Source organism: Melospiza georgiana, chromosome 14 (assembly GCF_028018845.1).
Source record: "Melospiza georgiana isolate bMelGeo1 chromosome 14, bMelGeo1.pri, whole genome shotgun sequence".
NCBI lineage: Eukaryota > Metazoa > Chordata > Aves > Passeriformes > Passerellidae > Melospiza > Melospiza georgiana.
In genome coordinates, this window is record NC_080443.1 from 19,273,411 (window position 1) to 19,296,044 (window position 22,634).

The 22,634-nt window shown below is 60.7% G+C and overlaps 1 protein-coding gene across 6 annotated transcripts in view; it reads right to left on the reverse strand.

Annotated features, from left to right (window-relative positions):
- The window catches only part of GSE1 (Gse1 coiled-coil protein), a 108,306-nt gene that overhangs the window by 24,592 nt on the left and 61,080 nt on the right, over positions 1 to 22,634 (reverse strand). Inside the window, exon 1 of one of the 6 annotated variants that reach the window (XM_058034226.1) lies at positions 9,814 to 9,857. The exons of 4 other annotated variants lie outside the window; for them this stretch is intronic. Coding sequence is in view for 1 of the 2 variants with exons in the window: in XM_058034225.1 (XP_057890208.1) it covers positions 8,356 to 8,392 (37 nt within the window). In the remaining variant the exon portion in view is untranslated. Of the gene's footprint in view, positions 1 to 8,355; positions 8,831 to 9,813; positions 9,858 to 22,634 lie in introns of those variants that run through there. One more of the 6 variants, XM_058034225.1, reaches the window with a different exon arrangement.

A 22,634-nucleotide genomic window follows, 5' to 3' on the forward strand; every position in this document is an offset into this window, starting at 1 on the left:
TTGGAAAATCAAGCCCCTGTGCCCCAAGGATGCTGCTGGGTCCTCAATCCCCTCTGCAGCTTCAAGGTTGGGCTGGCAGCTCCTCCTGGCTCCTGATGCCCAGATCCAGGTGCCAGCTGCCTGCTGAGGGTCCCTCTGCTTTGGGGGGAGTGGGGTACAGCCCTCACCCCCTCACCCTGGTGCCTTCTGGGGCTCTTCAGTGGCTTTGTGGGGCAGTGGGCACTCCATGGGGCTGCCAGGCATTGCCTGGGAGAGACTGGGATGCTGGGAATTGCCTGGAGATGCTGGGCACTGCACTGGGATGCTGGGAATTGCCTGGAGATTTGGGAATTGCACTGGGATGCTGGGTATGGTCTGACAGAGAGCTGGGCACTGCCCTGATGGGCACCTAATGGCCCTGCCAGGCACTGTTTGGTGCTGCCAGGCACAGCACAGCAGCACTAAATGGTGCCACTGGGCACTCCCCAGTGCCACTGAGCATTGCTGGGCATTCCACAGCGCTGCTGGGCATCCCCTGGAGGTGGCACTGGGCATTCCCAGATGCCACAGGGCACTGCACAGCAGCACTGGGCATGCCATAGAGCTGCTGGGCATCCCCTGGAGGTGGCACTGGGCATTCCCAGATGCCACAGGGCACTGCACAGCAGCTCTGGCCTTTCCACAGAGCCCTCGGGCAGCACCTGGGTGGGAGCCAGGCACCACACGGTGCTGCCAAAACTTACACAGAGCTACCAGCCACGAGAGCAGGCAATGCCTGGCACCCCCAGGCCGCCCTCCCGTGCCCACACGCCCGTGCCCCATGTGCCCAGGTGCCCAGGCTGGCGCAGGCGTGCAGCAGCAGCAGCAGCAGCAGTGCATTGTTTTGGGCGCAGGATCCCTTGCCCAGCAGATGGCAGGTATAACAAAGCAGCTTGCTGCGGCCAAGCCAATTATTTATCTAATTATGATTTACCACTTAACCACATGATCTTTCTGCAGAGTTGTAGGCAATTAAAACCGGGGTGATTATGTGGATTATGCAAATCGGCTGGAGCCGGGCGAATAAAATTGGAGATTAGAGTTTCGCGCAGGCTGGATCTTGCATGGGGCAGGTCCTGGAGGGGCAGGGGCAGGGCAGGGGGCTGCAGAGAGGGGCAGGGGGCTGCAGAGAGGGGCAGGGGGCTGCAGAGAGGGGCAGGGGGCTGCAGGCAGGGCCAGGGGGCTGCAGGCAGGGCCAGGGGGCTGCAGAGAGGGGCAGGGGGCTGCAGGCAAGGCCAGGGGGCTGCAGGCAGGGTGGGAAGCCAGGACTCAACCAAGGGAAAGGGCTGCAGGACACAGTTGGCAAGTGCCAGGACAAGCTGAGCAGATGTTTTGTGCCACCCCCATGAAGCACAGCCAAAATCTGCCCCCATCGTGGGTGGGTGCCCACAGGGGATCCCTGCTGCTGGTGGGTGGCTCTGCTGGCACCTGGCACTCCCCAGCACTCACCCCGAAAAGCTGAGAGGGGTTCCACAGCGCAGCCCCCATCCACGGGGCAGCTCATGGCAGGCATCGGGGCAATTAATAACAGGTACTAATAACAGGTATTAATAACGAGTACTAATAAGGGGCATTAATAAGGAGCATTAATAAGGAGCATTAATAACACTGCCTGGCAGATTACGCCGCCCGCCCTGCTTGATATGAGATTTATGGATGGCGCAAAGGCCGGAAATACAGGAGCATTAATGGTAATTCCTCGTGTCCTAGCAAAGGTCACAGGCAATCTCCATCAATCCCGCTGCAGAGCAGGGGGTCTGGGCAGCATGGGGGGGTCCAGGCAGGATGGGGGTCCCCCCTTCACCCCCAGCACTTTCTGGTGGTGCAGCACGGGCCAGAGTGAAAGGTTTTACCTTGGGATAAGAAATTATCCCTGGCAAACAGAATTTGCTGTGTGGATTTTCATTTTCCTCATCGGTGCGCCACGTCTGAGCTATGAGATGTTGTGGAGGTCTGGGGAAGACCTTGGGTTTCTCCAAGCCTGGGAGCACCTCCAGGGTCACCAGGGCTGCCTTGATGTGTGTTTCCCTTTTCATAGAGCCCCACAAAAAATGGAGGAAGGTTTGAAGGAGAAGAGATGTCCCTGGAGCCATTCTGCTGGAGATGGGGACGCTGCCAGCACTGGTGGGACAGATCCAGCACGTTCCTCATGGCAAGGAAGATCAACCAAAAGCCCAGCAAGGGGAGCAGACCCCTCTTCTCTTCCCACGCTGGGATTTAGGGTGATTAATGCCAGTGATCCCATGTGCTGGAGCTGGGAAGGCCGGCCCGTGCCCCCGTGAGCAGCATCTTTCCTTTTCGCCTACAGTAATCCTCAGCCTTTCGAGCAAATTATTAAAATTCACTTATATTTAATCTGCCTGCTGGAATTAATTGAATTTTTACGCTTGGCAAATGTCAGTGGGTGCACGCTGCCTCCCAACGGGGACCCGGCTGCAGGTGCAGCGGGCACAGCCCCCGGCTCTCAGCGCCCTCCAGGGATAAGTCCCACCCTGGAGCAGGGCACAGGGTGCCCACAGGGTGCCCTGCAGGATGCCAGGATGGCAGCGGCCCCCCAGCTCTGCGGGAATGCTCAGTGACACCAGGCAAACCTCCCTGAGCAGGGAAACTCCCCCAGTCCCATGGGATTCCCTGCGTGGTGGCTTTGCAGGGACACTGGGAGCCCCTCTCTCCCTTTCCCACACCAGTGCTGGAGATGCCAGCGCCCTGCCCGGCGTTGTCGTCACCCTGGGGGTGACGAGAGCCTTCCTCCCCTCCCCATCCTCCTCCTCCCTCCTCGCAAATTGCCAAAGCATCTAATTTGCCCGCTGGGAAGGCCGAGGGAAAAGAGCCTCTATTTTGCTGTAATAAGCCCTCCAGACAAAGGCGGGATGAGCCATTCAGCGCCGGCAAGGGGGAAGGGTCCGGCCCCACGCCGGAGCGGTGCCAGGGGCTGGGGGAAGGCAGAGATCCCCTCCCTGTCAGGGCAGCCAGCACTGGGGACACGCACACAGCATGGGACACTCACCCTGGCATGACCCTGGTGCGATGCCAAGCTCCTGGATGGCCATTGGGATGGGACACGCGGCTCTGAGCCTACAAACTGACACCAAATCCCAAATCCAGGTGGCTTCACTCGCTGCTGGCCCCAGGAACATCCCCATTCCCTGCTCGGGGACGCTCCTCTCCCCACTCACCAGGATGGAGAAGTTCACGGGCAGCAGGAGCCACGGGGGACCCCAAACTTCCAAACTTGAGCGGCGCTTGCCCCCCTGCACCAGCGCCCGGCCGGGATTATCATAAATTAAGACGTAATTACTCCATGGAAATTTACAGCACAAAGCTGCGGCGCTAACAAGTGTGTTTGGCGGCACCGGGGGGACATACAAAGCGCTATTGTCTGGCAGGCGCCAAAAAAGCTGCTGTGCCCCCCAAACCCACACATCCCGGGCACAGGGATGAGGGTGGGCATGGCCACGGAGCCACAGCCCGGCAGAAACACAGGGAACCACATTGGCGTGACACTGAGCCCCAAAAGGAGGGTGCCAGCAGGGAGGGCACGGTGAGGATGCCTAGGGTGATGGGTGCCCTCTGAGAAGGTGCCACAGCTCTGCTGCCCAACAAAGACATCTCCTTTATTCCCTCAATAACTTTCGGCTCCCAAGCATGGGTGCTGCACCCAGCAAAACGCCACCTCTAAGCCCTTTTGCCCAATCTCAGCACACACGGGGTTAAAACTAAACCCCCTGGGGACCTGGAAAGGAGGGGGGGACACACATGGGGACAAGTGCCAGAGCTGTCGTGTGTGTCCCCCCCCAGTGCTGCCACATTCCCCCAGCTGTCACATGCATTAAAAAATAATAATCATCAACGTGGCAAAAAAAAAAAAAAAAAGGCAACAAAAAAACAACAAAACCAACCAACAACCGAACCCAACAAAACAGTGAGAAAATATTCAGGCGGCTAAAACAAATCCAGCAATAAAGGAGCTGGGATCCTCGGAAAGCTGGCTGTGCAATTAAGCAGTTTTCTGCTGTACGCCGATAATCACCTAATTATACTATTAATGACAGTTCAACCTGCTCGGAAATAAAAGGACATTCTTCCATAACAGGATGCCAGCTGTTTGTTACAGATGTCAAACATCTTTAAAGCATTATTATTAAAAGAAGGGGGGAAGGAGGAAGCTTGGGGATGCTGAAGCACAGACGTCTTTTACCCTCAGAGCATCGTGCAAGGGATGAGGGGAGGGGGTTTGGAGCGTCACCCCCACTTTGAATCCAGGAGAAGAATCTGTCAGAGGGGGTTTTTTTCAGCGGGGGTCGATGTTTGGAGCCATAAATCCCCCAGCGTCGGGCTCGCTCGCGGCGAGAGGCGCCTGGGTTTAATTAAGCGCAGCGTTTGGGAAATAAAAGTTAAAAATCAGCCATAAAATTAAGAGGGAGGGGACGCTCCTGCTGCCAGGCTCGGGGCAGGGCTGGCCCCGCTCTTGTCCCCCCGCGCCGGTGCCTCGAGCGCGGCTGCCGCTGCCGGCGGTGCCCGCGCACGTGCCGCGGTGCCGTGCCAAGGAGCATCCCGGCAGGTGCCGGCAGCCGGTGCCAAGGCGAGGGAGAAGGGGGGGACACGCGGCGGAGAAAGGCAGCACCTGCTCCCCCTCGAAACCCCTGCGGTGCCTTGGGAGGTTGGCAGGTTGGCAGGTTGGGAGGTGAGCGGTGCCCGCCGCACGCGCAGGGATTGGGGTGCGGCGGTGCCAGGGGGGAGGGGGATGTGACAGCGGGGCAGGGGTGCCCCAAATCGCCAGCCAAATTCGCCCTGGGGTGATTCCACCTCTGCCCCGTCAGCTCTGAGCTGGCACAGCCGTTCCTGGGGGGCAGACGGGTGCCCACCCGCCGTGGGGTGATGCCAATGCTGGCGTTAGCCACCCACCCACCCAGACACAGCTCTGCACCCTGTCCTATATAGCTCCTGAGAAATCTGCCTGTAAAACCATCAGGAACCGGGTTTAGCCTGGGAATAAAGAGATTCCGCAGGGGAGGGGGGTGAGAAAGGAAGAAGGAAGGAAAAAGGGGGTGTCGTGTCTGGGAATAATTCACCCCCCTCCCAGCTGTGTGGCTACTGATATCCCGGGTGCCTGCAGGGCCATGGCATGAACAGGATGGCTGCAGAAAGGCACCAGATTTCCAGGGTGCCCACCCACCCACTCAGAGCTGACAGAGCCCCCTCCCCAGGCCAGGACCCCCTGACCCCTTGGCACAGGCTGGGCTGGCACTGGCCTCACCTGCCAGACAAGATCCAGCAGGAAAAAAACCATCTGGGAAGCGTCCCCCCTGCCCCCGAGCTCCGAGCAATGCCCCCAGTGCCCCCCTTCCCCTGGCTTCCCTCTTCCCCCCCTCCCCTCCTCAAACCATCACGGGGAAGCTGGAAAGTGGTTGACATGGTTGCCATGGCGACCGAATTTAGGACTGGCGAGAGGAGGAGGAGGAGGAGGAGGAAGATGGTGGGGTGGGCAAAGGAGGAAGGCAGGAGGACTTCCCGGCACCCCAACACGGCTTGGGGCATCACCAGCCCCCCTCAGCCCCCCACCATCACCTCCTCGCGCACCCCTCCACCCCACACCCGGCGAGGATGAGGAAGGGCATCCCCAAACCCCAGACGCAGCTGAGGGGACGCCAAGAGCGGGGCTCAGCCCCGAGCACCCCAAACGCAGCCTGGGGGCGGCTGTGCCCGCCCAGCGCCGCCGAGAGCCGCCGGTGACTCACAGCTCGCGGCACCCGCCGAGCCGAGCGGGTGTTTACGCGGCATCACCCGGCTCCTTCCATCTGCTTTGATCCAGGGGCTAAATATTCCCGGCCCCGGCGTAAAAATAGGAACCATTTGGGAAGGTCCTGAGTCAGCAGCATCCGCTGCCGGCACCCACCGCCATCCTCCCCCGGCACGGGGAGCCCCGGGGCCACCTGGGGGATTGCCGGATTTGGGGACGCTCGCAGCAAGGGGGAGCCCCCAAAAAGCTGCGCGTGTCCAGGTGCCACCCTTGTGCCTGCTGGAGAAAACAGCCAGGCCCTCCGGGGATGCTCTGTGTCCCCGAGGGGTGATGCTGTCCCCAAAGGAGGGTGGTGTCCCCGAGGGACACTGACATCGGCCACAGGGTGACAGCTGCACCCATGTTATCCCAGGGAGATGAGCCTGAGCGTGGCTCCCATATGGACCAGCAGGGAATGGGGTCCCTTCCCTGTGCCCTGGCTCTCAGGGATGCCTGGTGGCAGGTGCCCACAGTGCCCAGTGTCCCCTGGCAGCCGGCTGAGCCCCGTGGCACAAATCCAACCTCATGACCAGAGGCACACAGGGGACAGAGGCATCGGTGACCACAGGGATAACAGGGCACAGAAGCATCAGTGACCAGAGAGACAGAGGTGACAGGAGCATTGGGGAAGTGACCAGAGGGATAAAAGGGGACAGCAGCATTGGTGACAAGAGGGACAGGAGCATCAGTGACCAGAGGGATACAGGGAACAGGAGCATCAGTGACACGAGGGGACAGCAGCATCGGTGACCAGAGGGGACACAGAGGATCCAGCTGGATCCTGGGCCAGGAACAAGCCACCGAGGAGGAGCGTGTGACACGGGCCAGGGCCAGGCAGTCCCTGAGGCGGTGACAGTCCCCAGCAGGACTCGCACGCTGAGTCACCGCCACCAGCCCCGCGAGCCCAGGGCGGGGGGAAGGCTCCCATCTCCATCTGCTCCCGCCCGACCTGGCCCACCGGCATCTCCCAACGCCCGGCAGCTGCCGCCAGCGATCCCGCTGCGTGCCAGCGCCTCCGGCACCGCTCCCCCTAATCGCTTCCAACCCCGCAGCCTGACACTTCCATGTTCCTCTCTCCAGTCTTGCTTTTCTCCTCCGGTTTTATTATTCCCCCTCCTCGCAGGCGGCTGGGGAGCCGGCCGGAGCAGGGTTTTCCAGGGAGCAGGAATTAGTGCATCAGCCACAACGGCAAAACCAGAAGTTTCACGCAACAGGAGCTGCCGCCGGGAACCCCGGCTCGACCGGCGCGTGCTAAATATGGAATTTAAGGGGGGAAAAAAGCCAACCCCAAACACGTCTGCCTGCACCTGCAGCCCTTGGAGGGTCCCCACCGCAAAGCACAGCTCTGAGGCCGGGCAGGAATCACCCAAAGCTGCTGCAGGCAGTGGAGAAGAGCGAGGAGCAGACGAGGCGATGGTTTTTGGGGGGAACACCGGGAGCGGGACCCCCAGAGCCGGCACAGAGGAGGGTGAGGGTCGGAGCAGGGTGGGAGCACTCAGGAGCACCACAGGAAAGCAGGTCACCCACGTCCCCAGGGTGGCACAGCGCTGGCAGAGGATGTCACAGCACATCCCCTCCCAAAGCAAGGGGACCCCCGGTTGGACCCCGGTGCCCCTCGGCTGCCCTTCCCGGCTCGGCTTCGTGCGCTCGGGCGCAGGCGCGCGGGGAGAGCCGCTGGCTCCGGTGAGAGCGGCCACATGCCAAAGCCATTTCCTGAAACAAACAGGCATCCGCGGGGGAACGGCCACGCGTGGGCACCGAGCCCCGCGCAGGGCCCTGCCACCGCTCCCCGGCTCGGGGACAGCGCCCGGAGCCCGAAAGCGCCCCGAGTTCACGGCCAGCCCCAGGCTGCACCCGGAGGCTGCACCCCGAGCGTGAACCCCAGAGCACCCCGAGATCACAGCCTGAGCTCACAGCCCGAGCGTGCCAAACCCCCAGAGCGCGCCCCAAACACGCACCCTGAGCACCTCCAGATCCCACCCTCAAGCACCCCAAAACACTCACCCTGAGCACAGCCCCTAAGCGCGCACCCCAAAGCCACCGGTGCTCCCCAAACCCCCCCAGGGGGATCCCCTCCCTTGCTGGCAGCCGAAGGAGCCGGAGCTGCCGCCTGGGGTGGCACAGCAAACTTTGGTGCCCCAAATCCCCGTGGCCTCGCAGCGACGAGGCTGGCACCCCAAAACACAGCACATCCCACAATTCTCCCCAATCCCACCCCGGCCACAACGCCCTCGGCTCCTCGGGGAGAGGGAGAAACCCCCAGGGCGAGGGAGTGGCAGCAGGAGAAGAGAGGGGGATCCGAGCACCCCAAAACACTGCAGTGCCGTGCCAGGCAGTGCTCCCCCCTCTCTGCTCCCCCCTCTCCCCGCTCCCCCCGACCCCAAAACCTCTTGGAAGGTGCTGGGAGAAAGTAAGTTCACCCCCAAACCGCCCTTGGCTGCCGCTGGCTGGGGCGGACAAAGGGGAGTCCCCGGGTTTGGGGGGGACCCCGGGGGAGCCCCCGGAGTGGGGGCAGAGGGAGTGCAGAGGGCTGGCGGCAGCATCGCTCGGTGCCTTACCTGGTAAGTAATAGAGAGGTGGTTTCAACCCAAACATGATTTATGTTACAGTTCCATTGCAGCCAGGAAGAAAAAAAAAAAAAAATTTAAAAATAAAAATAAAAGAGCCAACGTGAGGAGGATGTGTCAGGAAGCAATAAAAAAAAAAATAAAAAAAATAAAAAAAAGAAAAAGAAGAAGGAAAAAAAAAAGGAAAAAAACCCCAAAAATTAGCACCAAGCCACACGGAGGGGGTTGGAAAAATAAACCAGAGGCGAAAAAATACGGTGGAGCGGGGAGGAGGAGAAGGAGGAGGAGGAGGTGGAGGAGGAGGAGGAGCGGGGGGAATCAAGTGCGTGGGGGGAGGAGGAAAAATAAAAATTGAAATAGCAGCGAGCCCAGGGCGCCGGCGGAGGGTGGCGGTGGCGGCTGTCACCGGCGGGGCCAGGGCAGGAGCCCGGCTGCCACGCGTGACGCCTTCCCGGGGCTTTTCCTGCCGCCGAGCCCGCAGCTGCCAACCGCAGGCACACAAAAAGCCAGCGACGGCGGCGGCGACGAGGAGGAGGAGGATGATGAAGAGGCGGTGGGACCCTCGGCGGCGGGGAGCGCACCCCCTGAGCAGTGTGCACTGGGGCTCCCCCCACGCTGGGGAAGGGGATGGAGGCGTGGGGCGGGGGTCGCGAGTGTCCGTCCGTCCGTCCGTCCGTCCGTCCGGAGAGCCCCGTTCTCCGCGGGCTGCGCCAAGGCGGGCGGGCGGGCGGGCGGGAGGCGGCAGGCTTGCCCCTCGATCAATTTTCATGCAAGAATCATTATCGGTAAATTGGAAATCTGGCTCCTTGACAGCAGATTTGTCTCCCCTAATGACGGGCAGCGGGCAGGAGGGCGGCCGGCAGCTGCTCGCCCCCAGCGCCCCCCGGGCTCCAGCCCTTGGCCCCGGCGCTCTCGGGGGAGGGGGCGAACCCCCGGGGCGCCCCGGGGAGCATCTCCCTCCCCTTCACCCCCCCCGCTCCTCCTCCTCCTCCTCCTCGCCTACAGACGGAATAATTTTAATTTTTTCTTTTTTCTTTTCTCTCTTGCCTTTTTCTGTTTTCAAACAGCTGCCGATGCGGCGGGCGGAGCGGGGCGCGGGGCGCGGGGAGAGGTAAATGTAAAATAAAAATAGGAAGGCGAACCCCCCCACCACCCCCCACCCTCGGTCGCTTCAGGAGGGAAAATTAGGAAATAAAACAATAAATAACCCAACTTTCTCGCCTGCCGGGAGCTGCCTGCTGCCTCACAAAAGGCAGGCGAGCAAAGCCGCCTGCCCCAATCCCGGCTAGCCCCCCCAAATCCCCTCCGAGCCCCTAAATCCCCCCTGGCCGGGCGTCGGGGGCTGTAATGAGCCGCCCGATAGGATCTCCCCCATGCCCTGCCCGCTGATGCATTAGCAGATCCGGGAAGACATGCTCGCAGGCAAATAGGGCTAATAAATGCTATTACGGGAGCTGCGCGAGGGAGGCTGGAGATCCTGGCTGCACCATAGTAACGAGGGCCCGGCTTAATTTGCTTTAAGCAAACGATCAGCCGAGGCGGGGTGGAGAGAGGAGGGGACGGGCAGGATCGGGGGGAGCTCTGGCCGCCTCCGGGCACGCGCATCCTCGCAGCGGGAGCGCGCTTGTGGCGGGAGCGCGCTTCCCCGAGCGTGTACACCCCCCCCCCGGCTCCCAGCGCGCCCCCGCCCAGCTCCGTCCTTCTCTTCCCAAACTGGTTTTAGCACCAAAGTTCACCGGGGCGACGTGTGATATCTCGCCCCTGCAAGAGAAGCCACATCCTGTATGATAATGGCCAGCCCTTCGAGCAGCTTAAAGATACAGAGGCCGTTCCCAGGCGCCCGCCCCTGCCTGCGCCCGAGCGTGGGGACAGCGGGCACCGAGGTCACCGTGTCACCCCAAAGCCAGCCAGCCAGTCCTAGGGGGCCCCCGCCTGCTCCAGAGTGTGGGGACAGAGGGGCGTGGGGGTTACGGTGTCACCCCAAATCCACCCAGCCGTTCCCAGGAGGACACTGCCTGCACTGGGTGTGGGTACAGAGGGGCATGGGGGTCACAGTGTCACCCCAAATCCATCCAGCCGTTCCCAAGTGCCCACTGCCTGCACTGGGTGTGGGTACAGAGGGGCGTGGGGGTCACAGGGTGGCCCCAAATCTGCCCAGCCGTTCCCAAGTGCCCACTGCCTGCCTAACTTCACCAGAAGCGGGCACAACAGGGAAAAAGGGGACACAGCACCACCCCAAACCTACCCAGCCCCATGGCTGGGCATGGATGGTTGGAGGGGGTTTGTGAGAGTTCCACTTGTGCACACTTATGCACACTTGCATGCACACACGTGCATGTGTGCACACACACAGGTATCCCTGCACTCCCAGCCGTGCTCCCCAAAATCCCACTCGGCAGAGACAGAGCCTGTGCAAACCTGCACCCCCCTCCTCCTCCTCCCCCCCGTTAAATATTGCTTTCCCGATTCCAGGTCGGGGGATTATTATTATGTCTTCTCTTCCTTCCTAACCTACATCTGTCAAGATCGGCGCTGGCAGTATTTCTGGCCCGTCCCCTGAGTCATCGTCGCTCGCGTCCCGCTCCCTCCCAGGCAGCTCCCCTGTGTCACCGGGCTCTGTGAGGCACTGGGAGCTGCTGCTCCCACCTTGGGGTGCTGCTCCCACCCTGGGGTGCTGCTCCCACCCTGGGGTGCTGCTCACACCCTGGGGCGCTGCTCCTCCGTGTCCCCCCACCCCAGCCAAACCCCCTCCCAAACCTCACTGGTGATGGGGTGACACACCTGGGGGTGCCCCAAACCCATTGTGCGGGTGCAATGGGGACCCCCCAACCCCAGGCTGGGAAAGCTTTGGGGTCACCAACATCACCCAGCTCCCAGCCCGCTTGCAGAGGGGTTGGATTTGCTGGGTTCAGGCAAGCACCGGGGGACCCCTCCCCTGCTCCCCTCCCCACAACACGGCAGGAGCCGTAAAAATTAATTTGCAAACATGTCATTACACAATAGCTGTGCAGGCAATAAACCTGTAATTACAGGCGGCTGGGGGAGCGGGCAGGCAGGGAGGGGAGGGAGGGAGGGGAGGGAGGGCAGACCTGCCTGCCAGCTCCGGTTTTGGGGTTTCACCCCCCCTTCATTCCCCCCCCCTTCCTCTCCGCTGCCTTTATTCATTATGCAAACGAGAATTGCTTCACTCCTGGAAGTTGGGCTCCACTTCAAAGGGGCGCCCTGCCTGCCCTGCCTGTGCTCCCCGCCCTGCCTCCCCAAAACCCCAGCACCCCAAACCAGGAGCACCCGTTGCTCGGCCGCCATGGGGGAAACCGAGGCACAGCGGCAGCCCCGTGGGGAAACCTTTGCGACATCATCCCAACCGAACCATCCGCCACCCTCCTCCTGGGCAGTGCCCGCTCTCGGGCGGGCGACCGCCCTGCTGCCTCAGTTTACCCACTTACCAACCCCGCGGGACGCCCGGCCAGCAGCCGGCTGGGCCTCGGCCCTCGTCAGCGGGAGAGCCCGACGAGCCTGACCCACTTCCCCGAGCGCCGGGAGGATTAATTGGTTCCTCTGCTCGCGCGGAGCCGCCGGGAGCTGGGGCAGGTGCCAGGCGGGATTAGCAAAGCATGAGAGCGCAGCTCGCGGGGCCGGCCCTGCCCACGCCGCCCGCACGGGCATCGCCGGTGGACGCAGGGATGGACAGCCCTCACTGGGGATGCTCGGCCTCCCCACGGGCCTCCCCAGGGGTCTCCCCGTGGAATGGGACACGACCACACTGGGGATATCCATGCCCAACCCCAAGGGATGCCCGCTCTAGGGAAACTGAGGCACGGGCTCGCAGCACTTTCCCTGCAGCCCAGGAAGCATCCAGCAGTGGGGACACGGGATCAAGAGGAGCGAGCGGTCGCCTCCCATCGTAAATAAGCAGCTCAGCGATGATTTCCTGCTCTTGTTGACCTTTGACTATGCAGAATAAAGACATAAATCCATATTTTAAACCCATCTGAGCGCCAGCCAGGCCCACAAAGCCATTTACAGCCTGCGATTTGGACGGGGCAGTGAGCAGGAAAGCGATGGTTTCTCGAGGTGACATTCCCCAGGAGGGAAATGAAGTGTTTTATTTGCAGATATATAGGGCACGGTCGTTCCTCCGCTTCCCCTTCCCTCCGCCCTCGGCTCATAAATAAAACATACGGCCGTGTAACCGGCTAATTACGGGAGGATGGCAAAACCCCGCCGGTCGCTGGGAAAAGAAATCAGCTTTTTAATCAGCCCACTTTCCTCCCCATCTAACTTAAGGAGAAAGGGGCATTTCGGGCGCCGGGATGGAGCCCAGACTCTGCGGCGGCTCCTGGGCTCCCCCTGGGCTTGTGCACCCCAATCCCTTGGGGCACATTTGGGGTTGCTTTGGATTGGGGTGGGGGGGTTCAAGCTGCTTCTGGTGTTCTGGTTTTTTTTTTTCCTCCCCTGGCTGGGAAAAGGATGTCTTTGAAAAGTCTAATTGTTCCTCACACATTAGATACATTAATGAGGTCTCTGATCAAGCGGCTGGCTCTCCGGCAAGGAGGCTTCAAGTAGCAATTTTCCATTTGTGTTTCAAATTTTAATGAATGTTCCTGTCTCCGGCTGCGATGCGCGGTGATAATCCGCACGGCTCGGGTCAGCGCCGGAGCAGGGGCTGCCGCACGGGAGGGCTTGTACAAGGGTTTGATTTCTTTGGGGAATAGTTCATACAAAAAATGGTAATGGCAGAAGACAGTCTTCCTTCCCCCTCGGTTGCCAGAGCCCAAGAGCTACAAATCAGAGGGTTATTATTTCTTTCCGATGTCCCTAAAGTATCCTATATCTTTAGCGGGAGAGTAAAGTTCAGCCCTGATAAGATTGCGGCGCTGGGTGAGACGCGCTTTGCCTTTCCTCCTGCCTCGTTTTTTCTTCCCTCCCTCTCCCTCTCCCTCTCCCTCTGCATCCCTGAGGAGGCCAGCAGAGTGTCCCCAGGGCCACCAGCCCACCCCAGGGCCCCACATCCAAGGGCTGGATCCGGAACCCACCCCGCCAGGACAAGATTTGTATAACCTTGTTTTGGCATGCCTGCCATTAACTTAATTTAACATCCATATTGCCGCTACTTAATTAAATAGATGAACTCATTTTACATTTGCAAGTCTTAATTCATCCTGAACAAAATTGGCCATGTTTCGTTCTTTCTACGCTACCAGCTCCCCGGAACAAATGACTGCCTTTTGTAGTTAACTGCTAGTACAGGTTAAACGCTAATTAGCAACCCGGGTTGGGTGTTAACTTCCTTATTTATCACCCGGCGCCACTCGGTGAGCGAGGGGGCGCGGGCTGGCACTTCCAGCTTCCTGCGTGGGTCTCATCCCGCAGGGTCAGGGGTGCTGGATGTGAGGGGATGCACATGGTGCAGGGCTCCTGGGGCTCAGGGCACGGTGCCTGCCTGACCCCGGGGCTCCTGATGCACAGAGTGATCGGTGCAGGGGCCTGGCACAGCATCCAGGGCTGTGGGATATGTGGGGTTTGGTGTGTGAGGGTGAGAGCATGGTTGTGATGCACAGAGTGCCCAGTGCAGGGGCCTGGCACAGCATCCAGGGTGTGGGATAGGGGGGGTTTGGTGTGTGAGGGTCAGAGCATGGTTGTGATGCACAGAGTGATCGGTGCAGGGGCCTGGCACAGCATCCAGGGTGTGGGATATGGGGGGGTTTGGTGTGTGAGGGTGAGAGCATGGTTGTGATGCAGAGTGATCGGTGCAGGGGCCTGGCACAGCACCCAGGGGTGTGGGATATGGGGGGTTTGGTGTGTGAGGGTCAGAGCATGGTTATGATGCAGAGTGATCGGTGCAGGGGCCTGGCACAGCATCCAGGGGTGTGGGATATGTGGGGTTTGGTGTGTGAGGGTCAGAGCATGGCTGTGATGCACAGAGTGATCGGTGCAGGGGCCTGGCACAGCATCCAGGGCTGTGGGATATGGGGGGTTTGGTGTGTGAGGGTCAGAGCATGGTTGTGATGCACAGAGTGCCCGGTGCAGGGGCCTGGCACAGCATCCAGGGCTGTGGGATATGGGGGGTTTGGTGTGTGGTGTGTGAGGGTCGGAGCATGGTGCTCAGCACATGTTCAGTGCAGCATTTTCAGCTTGACACGCCATGTGTGGTGGTGTGTGGGGTTCAGCACAGCATGCCCACGAGGGATGTGGCACGTGGGACACGATGCACGACATGGGATGTGGCACGTGGGACACGATGCACGACATGTGGCTCATCGTGGATGATGCACAGGGCTTGACACACAACGCACAGGGGTCAGTGCACGGGCCTTGACACGCGTGGCCCTTGTCACAGCGGTGCTCAACCATCACCCAAACATCTCCCTGGAGAGCTCCCCTCCACCTCACCACCCCGCCAAGCCCCCATGGGCTCTGCCAGGGCCAGCACCACCTCCCTGCGGGTATCTGGGGAGAGGCCCCAAAGCAAGCAGCGCCCTGCTTTTCCAAGCTCCAGGGGTGCCCACACCAAGCGGCGATGCCTGGGGGCTGCCGAGCCTCACCACACCCCACCCACACACCTCCCGTGTGGCTCTGGCTGCGACAGGGGACACGGCAGGGCCAGGGGACACGGGGACCCCGCCAACAGGGCAGCCGGGCTGCGCCAAGCCTGGCAGGAAGCCGCTCCAGGAAGGCTCATCTGGTTTGACTAACAAATCGCTAACTGCTTCCCCCGAGGCAGGTGGAAGGAAACAAAGCTCCGTGGCTGTAAACAACCCCCCCGGCCCCCCGCTTCCCACCCACGGCCCCCCACAGCCCTCCCCAGCACTGGCCGGGGGCAGGTTGAGACAGAAAACACTTGTGCAACACTGCCTTCATGCCCTGATGCAAGCCCTGCCAGGGACACAGGCCCCCCCAGCCCCTGCCCGGTGCCCAGGGACGCTGGCAGCCCGGGCAGGGCGTGGGGTGACGCAGAGCTTGCACCAGCCCGGGCTGGCCCTGCAGGACAACTCCTCGCTGGCGCCTGCCGTGACGTCCCAGCCGCTGGTGTGACTCAAGGGGACGAGCCGAGGTGGTGGCACGGGGCAGCCAGGGGCAAAGCACACCATGCTGGTGACACTGAGGTCCCTCTGCCAGCACCAGCCAGTGCAGGGCACCCCAAAGAGCAGCACGCCAAGGAGAGGCCACCATTGATGCTGGCCTCACTGGTGATGCCCAGCCCTGCTAACAGGGACATGGCAGAGGAGGTGGCATGGGGACGAAGTGGCGGGAGGGGACTGATAGGCATCTCCCTGGCCTTGTAAACCGATCTGCCCCCACCTGCTGAAATAACAGCGAGGGGAGGCAGCTCCGGTTACCGGCGGTGCCGGGGGCCGGCTGGGTGCCAGCGCCCTTGGCAGAGGGCCAGGCAGCTCCATGGGCACCGAGCGGGGACCCCCTTGCTCCATCCTCATCCTCATCCTCATCCTCATCCTCATCCTCATCCTCATCCTCATCCTCATCCTCATCCTCATCCTCCCCCCGAGCCGCAGGCGCCGCACGGAGCTGCTCGTCCCGCTCGCCGGCGTCACCGCCCCGCCCGCTCCCTCCCCACCCGGAATTTCAGGTCTGGCACCCCAAGCCGGCGCCTTCGGGAGGCAGCGGTCCCGCAGGGACACCACCCCTGCCCGGGGCCACCGCTGTGGGGATGCCACCAGCCACGCCAGCCACGCCAGCCACGCCACTTAGGGAGCGGGAATGATTCTCCAGGTTATCCTGAGCGGTTTTGGCTGCATCCTGCTTGGCACAGCAGCACCAGCATGAGGAGCCACCATGGCCAAAAAGGCAAAGCTTTATGGGTGGATGCAGCCCCTCTGGGAGGAGGGATAAGCACTCCCAGGTCTCGCTCCCCCCAGGACCCCATCCCAAATCCCTGCCATCAGCAGAAGCGAAGAAGGAGCGGGGCCGTGAGGAGCGAGGGTGATAGATAACAGCCCTCTGTGCCGGCGAGATAAATAGCCCCAGCAGCGCCAAGCTGTACTCGGCCAGAAGCTAATAGGGGCTGTCAGGGCGGTTTAGAGGAGCAGAGCATCGTTTCGGGGCCCGGCTGGGAGCACGCCGAGGGGAAGTGACAAGGAAGCTGAGCAGAAAGCGACAGGCAGTACACAAAGAGCATGTCCTCTGTAAGTGGTGATAAACCTTGGAAAAAAAAGAGAAAAGCTAAATCAGTTGTTTAGCCGATGTACCACATGCTGACAGGGCAAATGTGAAGGCTTTTATGGCCACATGGGTTTTCATTTGCAGTTATTCATAGCGGAGCCGGGCGCTTTATCTCACTTTACATTATGTGCAACCACAATGCAGACACTTGCACCGCAACGCATTGCCTCCCTGGAAAATATTAATATGTAAATGTCAGGCTCAGAGGGCAGCGAGGGAACGGCAGGCAAGGAGCAGGCCGGGAGATAAAAGCTGCCCTGGAAGGGAGGGGGGCGAGCAGGACCCCCAGCCCGCACCCTGGGGTGTGCAGGAAGGGGCAGGCACAGCTGGCATGGAGCGTGCAGAGAGGAGCTTGGTGTGGGCACACGTGTGTGCACCATGCACAGCCTCAGCTGACAGGGATGTGCGTGTGTGTGAGCACCAACACGTGTGCACAGCACCCCTCAGCAGACAGGGATGGATTCCTGCGTGTGCACTCACACACGTGTGCACCAGGGATGGATTCCTGCGTGTGCACTCACATATGTGTGCACCAGGGATGGATTCCTGCGTGTGCACTCACACACATGTGCACCAAGGATGGATTCCTGTGTGTGCACTCACATATGTGTGCACAGCACTCCTCAGCAGACAGGGATGGATTCCTGTGTGTGCGTTCACACACGTGTGCACCAGGGATGGATTCCACATATGTGCACTCACATATGTGTGCACAGCACCCCTCGGCAGACAGGGATGGATTTCTGCATGTGTACTCACATATGTGTGCACCAGGGATGGATTCCTGCGTGTGCACTCACACGCGTGTGCACCAGGGATGGATTCCTGCGTGTGCCCTCACACATGTGTGTACCAGGGATGGATTCCTGCGTGTGCCCTCACACATGTGTGCACCAGGGATGGATTCCTGCGTGTGCACTCACACACGTGTGCACCAGGGATGGATTCCTGTGTGTGTGCACTCACACACGTGTGCACCAGGGATGGATTCCTGCGTGTGCTCTCACACACGTGTGCACCAGGGATGGATTCCTGCGTGTGCACTCACAGCCTCTCCCTTGCAGCACAGGATGCGCGCCCACCTCACCTCTGCAGGAGGACACACAGCCTCGGCGACCCGCCGTGTGTCACAACCCACGGACAACCCCCACACCACCTGAGCACCCCCAGGCACCCAGGACAGCCCCAGGGGGCCGTGCCCACCCCAGGGATGCCTGGTGAGGCCATGGGCGGGCTGGCACGCCGGGCTGGAGGCAGCCCCGGCCGGGCAGAGCGCGCCGGCGCGGCGTGCCAGTGCCTGCACAGCCCCGGCGGGCAGCGCTCCAGCCATGCCTGCTGTTCCTGGGCTCCGTTCCTCTCCAAGAGCCTCCAGCCCCGGGGTAGTGCCAGACTGACAGCCTGGAGGCTATTTATTCGCAGGCAGAGGCAGCGGGAGCTGCTGGCGGATGCAGCCGCCTTTGTCCTACAGGGAAGTTTGCTCCCTGCCTCCTGCCTGGCCCCCGTCTCCCCTGGTTTTCCACCTCCACACCCCGATGCACCATCCAAACGCAGGGAGGCATTTGGGGGAGCTCCCAGCCCGGGTTTCCCAGCCCTGATACCTAAAGGACTCGCCACAAGGCCCTGGCACACAGGGACACCGGGCAGCTGCCATGCTCCCCCTGCCCCAGCAGCCCTCAGCATCACCCAGTCAGGCCAAGGCGCTGGAGGTGGCACCCCAAAGGCGGTGGCGGTAGGAGGAGGGTGGGCACCCACCCCTACCCAGCCATACCCACCCCTGGGCTTTGCTCCTTGGCACGGTGCCCGCCGGGGTGGGGGCACCTCTGAAGCGCGGCCCCCTCGGCCGTTACCAGGAGAATCGCTGGCAGCCGGCGCTGGCACGGGGACAAGCCTGGGAGAGAGGTGGCCCCCCAGCACCTCGGGGAAGGGAACAATCCCTGGGCATTTCTTTTTTGGCAGGCCCCGGGTGCCCCCCCCCCCCTCTGAACCCCCCCTCCTCGTCCTCCTCCCGCGCTCGGGCGCGGGGACACAATTAAATCAGTGTTCTGCTAACAATCTGCCGGCTAATAAGACATTTTCCTCCCTCTCCCTCCTCCCCCCCACTCCACCCCAATCCGTGTGTGATGGGAGCGCTTTGATATGAGAGTGGACTCTAATGGGTTCGGTGTAAGGGAGCCTTAATTTATTACGTGCCTGTAATTGATGTTTGTATAAAGTAGCTCTTACAGCTCCTCAGAGTGGGAGATGAAAAGCAATCAGTCAGCCATTTGCCTCCAAAGGAAGGAGAGAGAAGACAGACAGCGAGAAAGAACCAGACATACTCATCAAGCCTGGAGAAAAACCCAGAAAACGAGGGAACAAACAAAATCACCCCTGCGCAGCCTCACCAGCGGCTCTGGGTGCCGCCAGCATCCCTGGGTACCACCACCAGCATCTCTGGATATCTCTGCCAGCATCCCTGGGTATCAGCATCAACATCCTTGGGTAGTGCTGCCAGCCTCCCTGGGTACCACTGCCAGCACCCTTGGGTATTAATGCAAGCATCTCGGGGTAGTGCTGTCAGCATCCCTGGGTACCACCGTCAGCATCCCTGGGTACCACTGCCAGCGTCCTTGGGTACCAACATCAGCATCCCTGGGTGCTGCTGATAGTCCCTGACTGCCACCAAGAGCATCCCTGGGTACCAGCTGCCACAATCCCGGGCACCTCACCACCCCAGCATTCCCAGGGCAGGATCCCGGTGGGAATGCCGGGGGTGGAAGCCATGGCAGGGCAGGATGGGGCCCCCTCCCATGGCAGCCAGGGCTGATTAGGCTGCAGCAGCCGGTGCTGAGCTGCTCTAATGACGGCGGGCGCTGGGGAGTCACGTGCCGCCCAGCGCCGGCTGGGGAGCCGTACGTCACCGGCCCCGGCAAAAAATCGGTGCTAAATTGAATCAATCCATCTTGGAAATGGCTCTTGTCAGCCAGTGTCAGGGAGAGCGTCTGCAGGAGAGGGATCAGGCGGGGGCAGGCCGGCGAGGGCCGGGCGGGCGGCACACACTGCCCGGTGTCTGCTGACCCCCACGTATGTTGGATATGGGGAGCCCTCCTGCTGAAAGGGGGGGGCAGAGCAGGATGGGATCCTCGTCACCCATCCAGAAGACTGCGTGCCTCAGTTTCCCCACACTCTGTGCCCCTCTATCTGCTGAAGGAGGGCAGCTCCACATCAGGTAAAACCCCAGGAGGGTTGGAGACCTCCCTGGTGCCCACGTGCAGCACAACCCCGTGCCCAGGGCAGAGCGTGCCAAGCTGGGAAGGACAATTCTGCACCAGGGAGACAAAGACGCCGGCACTTGACACAAATATAGATGGATCCTCGGAGTACGGACCCTGCAGCCTGGCAAATTAAAACGTAGCGCGAAAGGGGGGACGGAAACAGCCCCGGTGATTGATTTTCCATCCAGACATTCAAACCAACCGAATATGTCACCCAGACAAGCCCTAGGAAAGCGGCGGCAAGCCCAGATTTATCCTCTGCTTGGACCAGAGACCATCCATCCCTATCCAACCCTGGGAAATGGCTTCACGCCCCTGCCTCCCCATCACGGTGCCCATCCCATGGCCGGGCCAGCAGGTGGGTTGGGCACCACGATGGGAAGATGGGGCACAGGAGCCGTCACCGTGCCAGGAAAGAGGATCCAGGCACAGGGACTCATACCCAGGCTGCTAACGAAGGCAATTAGAGGGGAAAGCATCCCTCGCACCGCTTCTCCTAATTAAGAACCATCCAATTCCCCAACCCGCCTGTTCCCCGGGCCGGTACAGCCTGTTATTTACCTGCAGCTAATAGGTTGGGCGCAGCTAATGATAGTCTTGTATCAAATGGCTGGATCTTGGCTTCTGACAGCTTTAAAGACCCGTCTCGGGGACACGAGGGTTTCTAATTACGGGGTTCGTCACGGGAAGGCTGGGTTCAACGCCAGTCACTCTCCCCGGGTGACATTTCTGCCCGGATTGGAAATCTAAACACAGCCCAGCCAGTTAAGGTTAAAAATACGGCGCTTGACAAGACAAGGGATCATAATTTGGGTCACCGCCGGGTTTAATTAATTGGAATGGAGCAATCAAAGCACAGCGTGCGGTAATTACAGCCCCGGTTGGGGCAGGGCTGGGGGAGGCGGGTGAAGGGACGGGGGGGATGCTCCCCACCGTGGGGACGGGCAGGGAGGCATCGCCCTCGCCCCGGGGTGCGGGCAGGCATCGCGTGCAAGGAGCAGGCAGGGCAGGCGGGGAGACGCCAAGGGAGCGGGCTGGGAGCTCCCGAGCACGCCATTGCCAGCGGATCACACAGGGACCCCAGCCCCACAGGGACCCCAGCCAGGCAAAGCGGGCTCCATCCCCACTGTCCCCATCCCCACAGTGCCACGCGGCTGCAGCCCCGGCTCCCAGGCAGCACCGCGGCTCTGCCGAGTGATTTATTTTCACCAATTACCAGGGCACTTTTCCCTTCGCCAGGACCACGTTTAATTGATTGGAACCTATTGAAAACAAATTAACCGGCACCGGGGCGCGGGGACCTGTTTATGGCTCCTCCGTGGGGCAGCAGGGAGGACACGTGAGGGGCTCTGACACGTGGGGGATGCACGGTGGGACCAGGGGAGGAAGGTGGGACAATCCAAATATCCCCCTGAACATCCCCAGTGCTGCTCACTGGCTCTTCTGCTATGGTTAATGCTGGTGTGCAAGAGGAAACTGAGGCACGGAGCAGCATGGAGCTCACACCCTGGCACTTCCTTGCTGGAAAAGCTCCCTGTGGCACGGACAGGACCAAAACGTTCCTGCCCACCGCGGTGCCCCGGAGGAGGGATGCTCACGACGGTGACCCCATTAAGCGAACCCAGCTAGCATTAATTTGACCCCATCCGCCGCGCGCTAATCAGCTGTAACCGTGGCACCCAGCTCAATCCAAATTGATTTACCGAGGCTGGAAATGGATACAAATGTGATTAAAGGCTTTTTATTTTCCATAGGTCCTCTCTAAAATGATTTAAATCAATTGCTACGTGCAGGGTCCTCTTCCTCCTCCCCGGCCGACCCCGCGGCGCCGCGCTGTCGGCTGGGGCGGGTGGGGAACAACACCCCGCTTTCCACACCTGCCCCATAAACCCCCCCAGAGGGGAGCAGCACCCCGATTTGCCCGTGTGACCCACGCACACCCCTTGCTGGACCCCTCACATCCTCCGTGGGCGGGATGCCGGCGCGCCGGGCGGCCCTGGCGAGCGATCAAAGCCCATTAGGCTGAGCGCCGATGCGCGCCCGTTGTTCGTCAATTATTCAAACAATAATTGCACCCTTATTTAAAGTCTAGTCTTGCGTGCGCAGCACTGCAGGCTGCCAAGGCCCACGTTAGATTTACACCCCCGGCGCGCTCCCGCCGCCAATTAATTAAGCAAACACATTCCTCCGCACGGTCTCAGGTGTGCAACCTGCCCGGCTCAGGTTCAGCCCCGCAGCACTGACACATCCCCACCTGGGCGAGGGGTCACAGCCCCTGGGGGGCCCTATCAGGGCTCCCTGGTTTTAGGATTTCCCCTAAGGATGGCTGCTCTCACCCTGCTCCAAAGCTGATTAAAGATTAAGCGGTCCACTCATCTGCCTCTCCATAATTTTTCCAAATTTGGGGGGGAAAAAAGCAAAGGGGAGGGGGTTGACATTAGCAGCCATTGTTAGGGGCCCCCCTGGTCCCCAGCAGTCCCTAACAAGGGGGGAGGCTGGGAGTGACAGTCACCAAGAGGTCAATTCATTCATCTGGCCATGTTATTACAAGTCCAAATTTATTGTCACCGGGCCACATTAGCGCTGGCACGGAGGACGCGAGGTTGCACCCCTACTGAATAAGCAGATAAATGAAAGACATCTGGAGAGCAGAATGAAGGGGCAGATTATTAATGCTGAAATTTAGAAGCCAAGGTCTAAGCCACGAATCCATCAGCGCAACCAGTTATGTCCAATAAATTAGGAGAGATAAGGATTGAAGGATGGTATATTAAAGGCAACATTCATTTCTGAACTGGCACGAGGGCTTGCAGGCATCCTGCCTCTGCAGGGTTA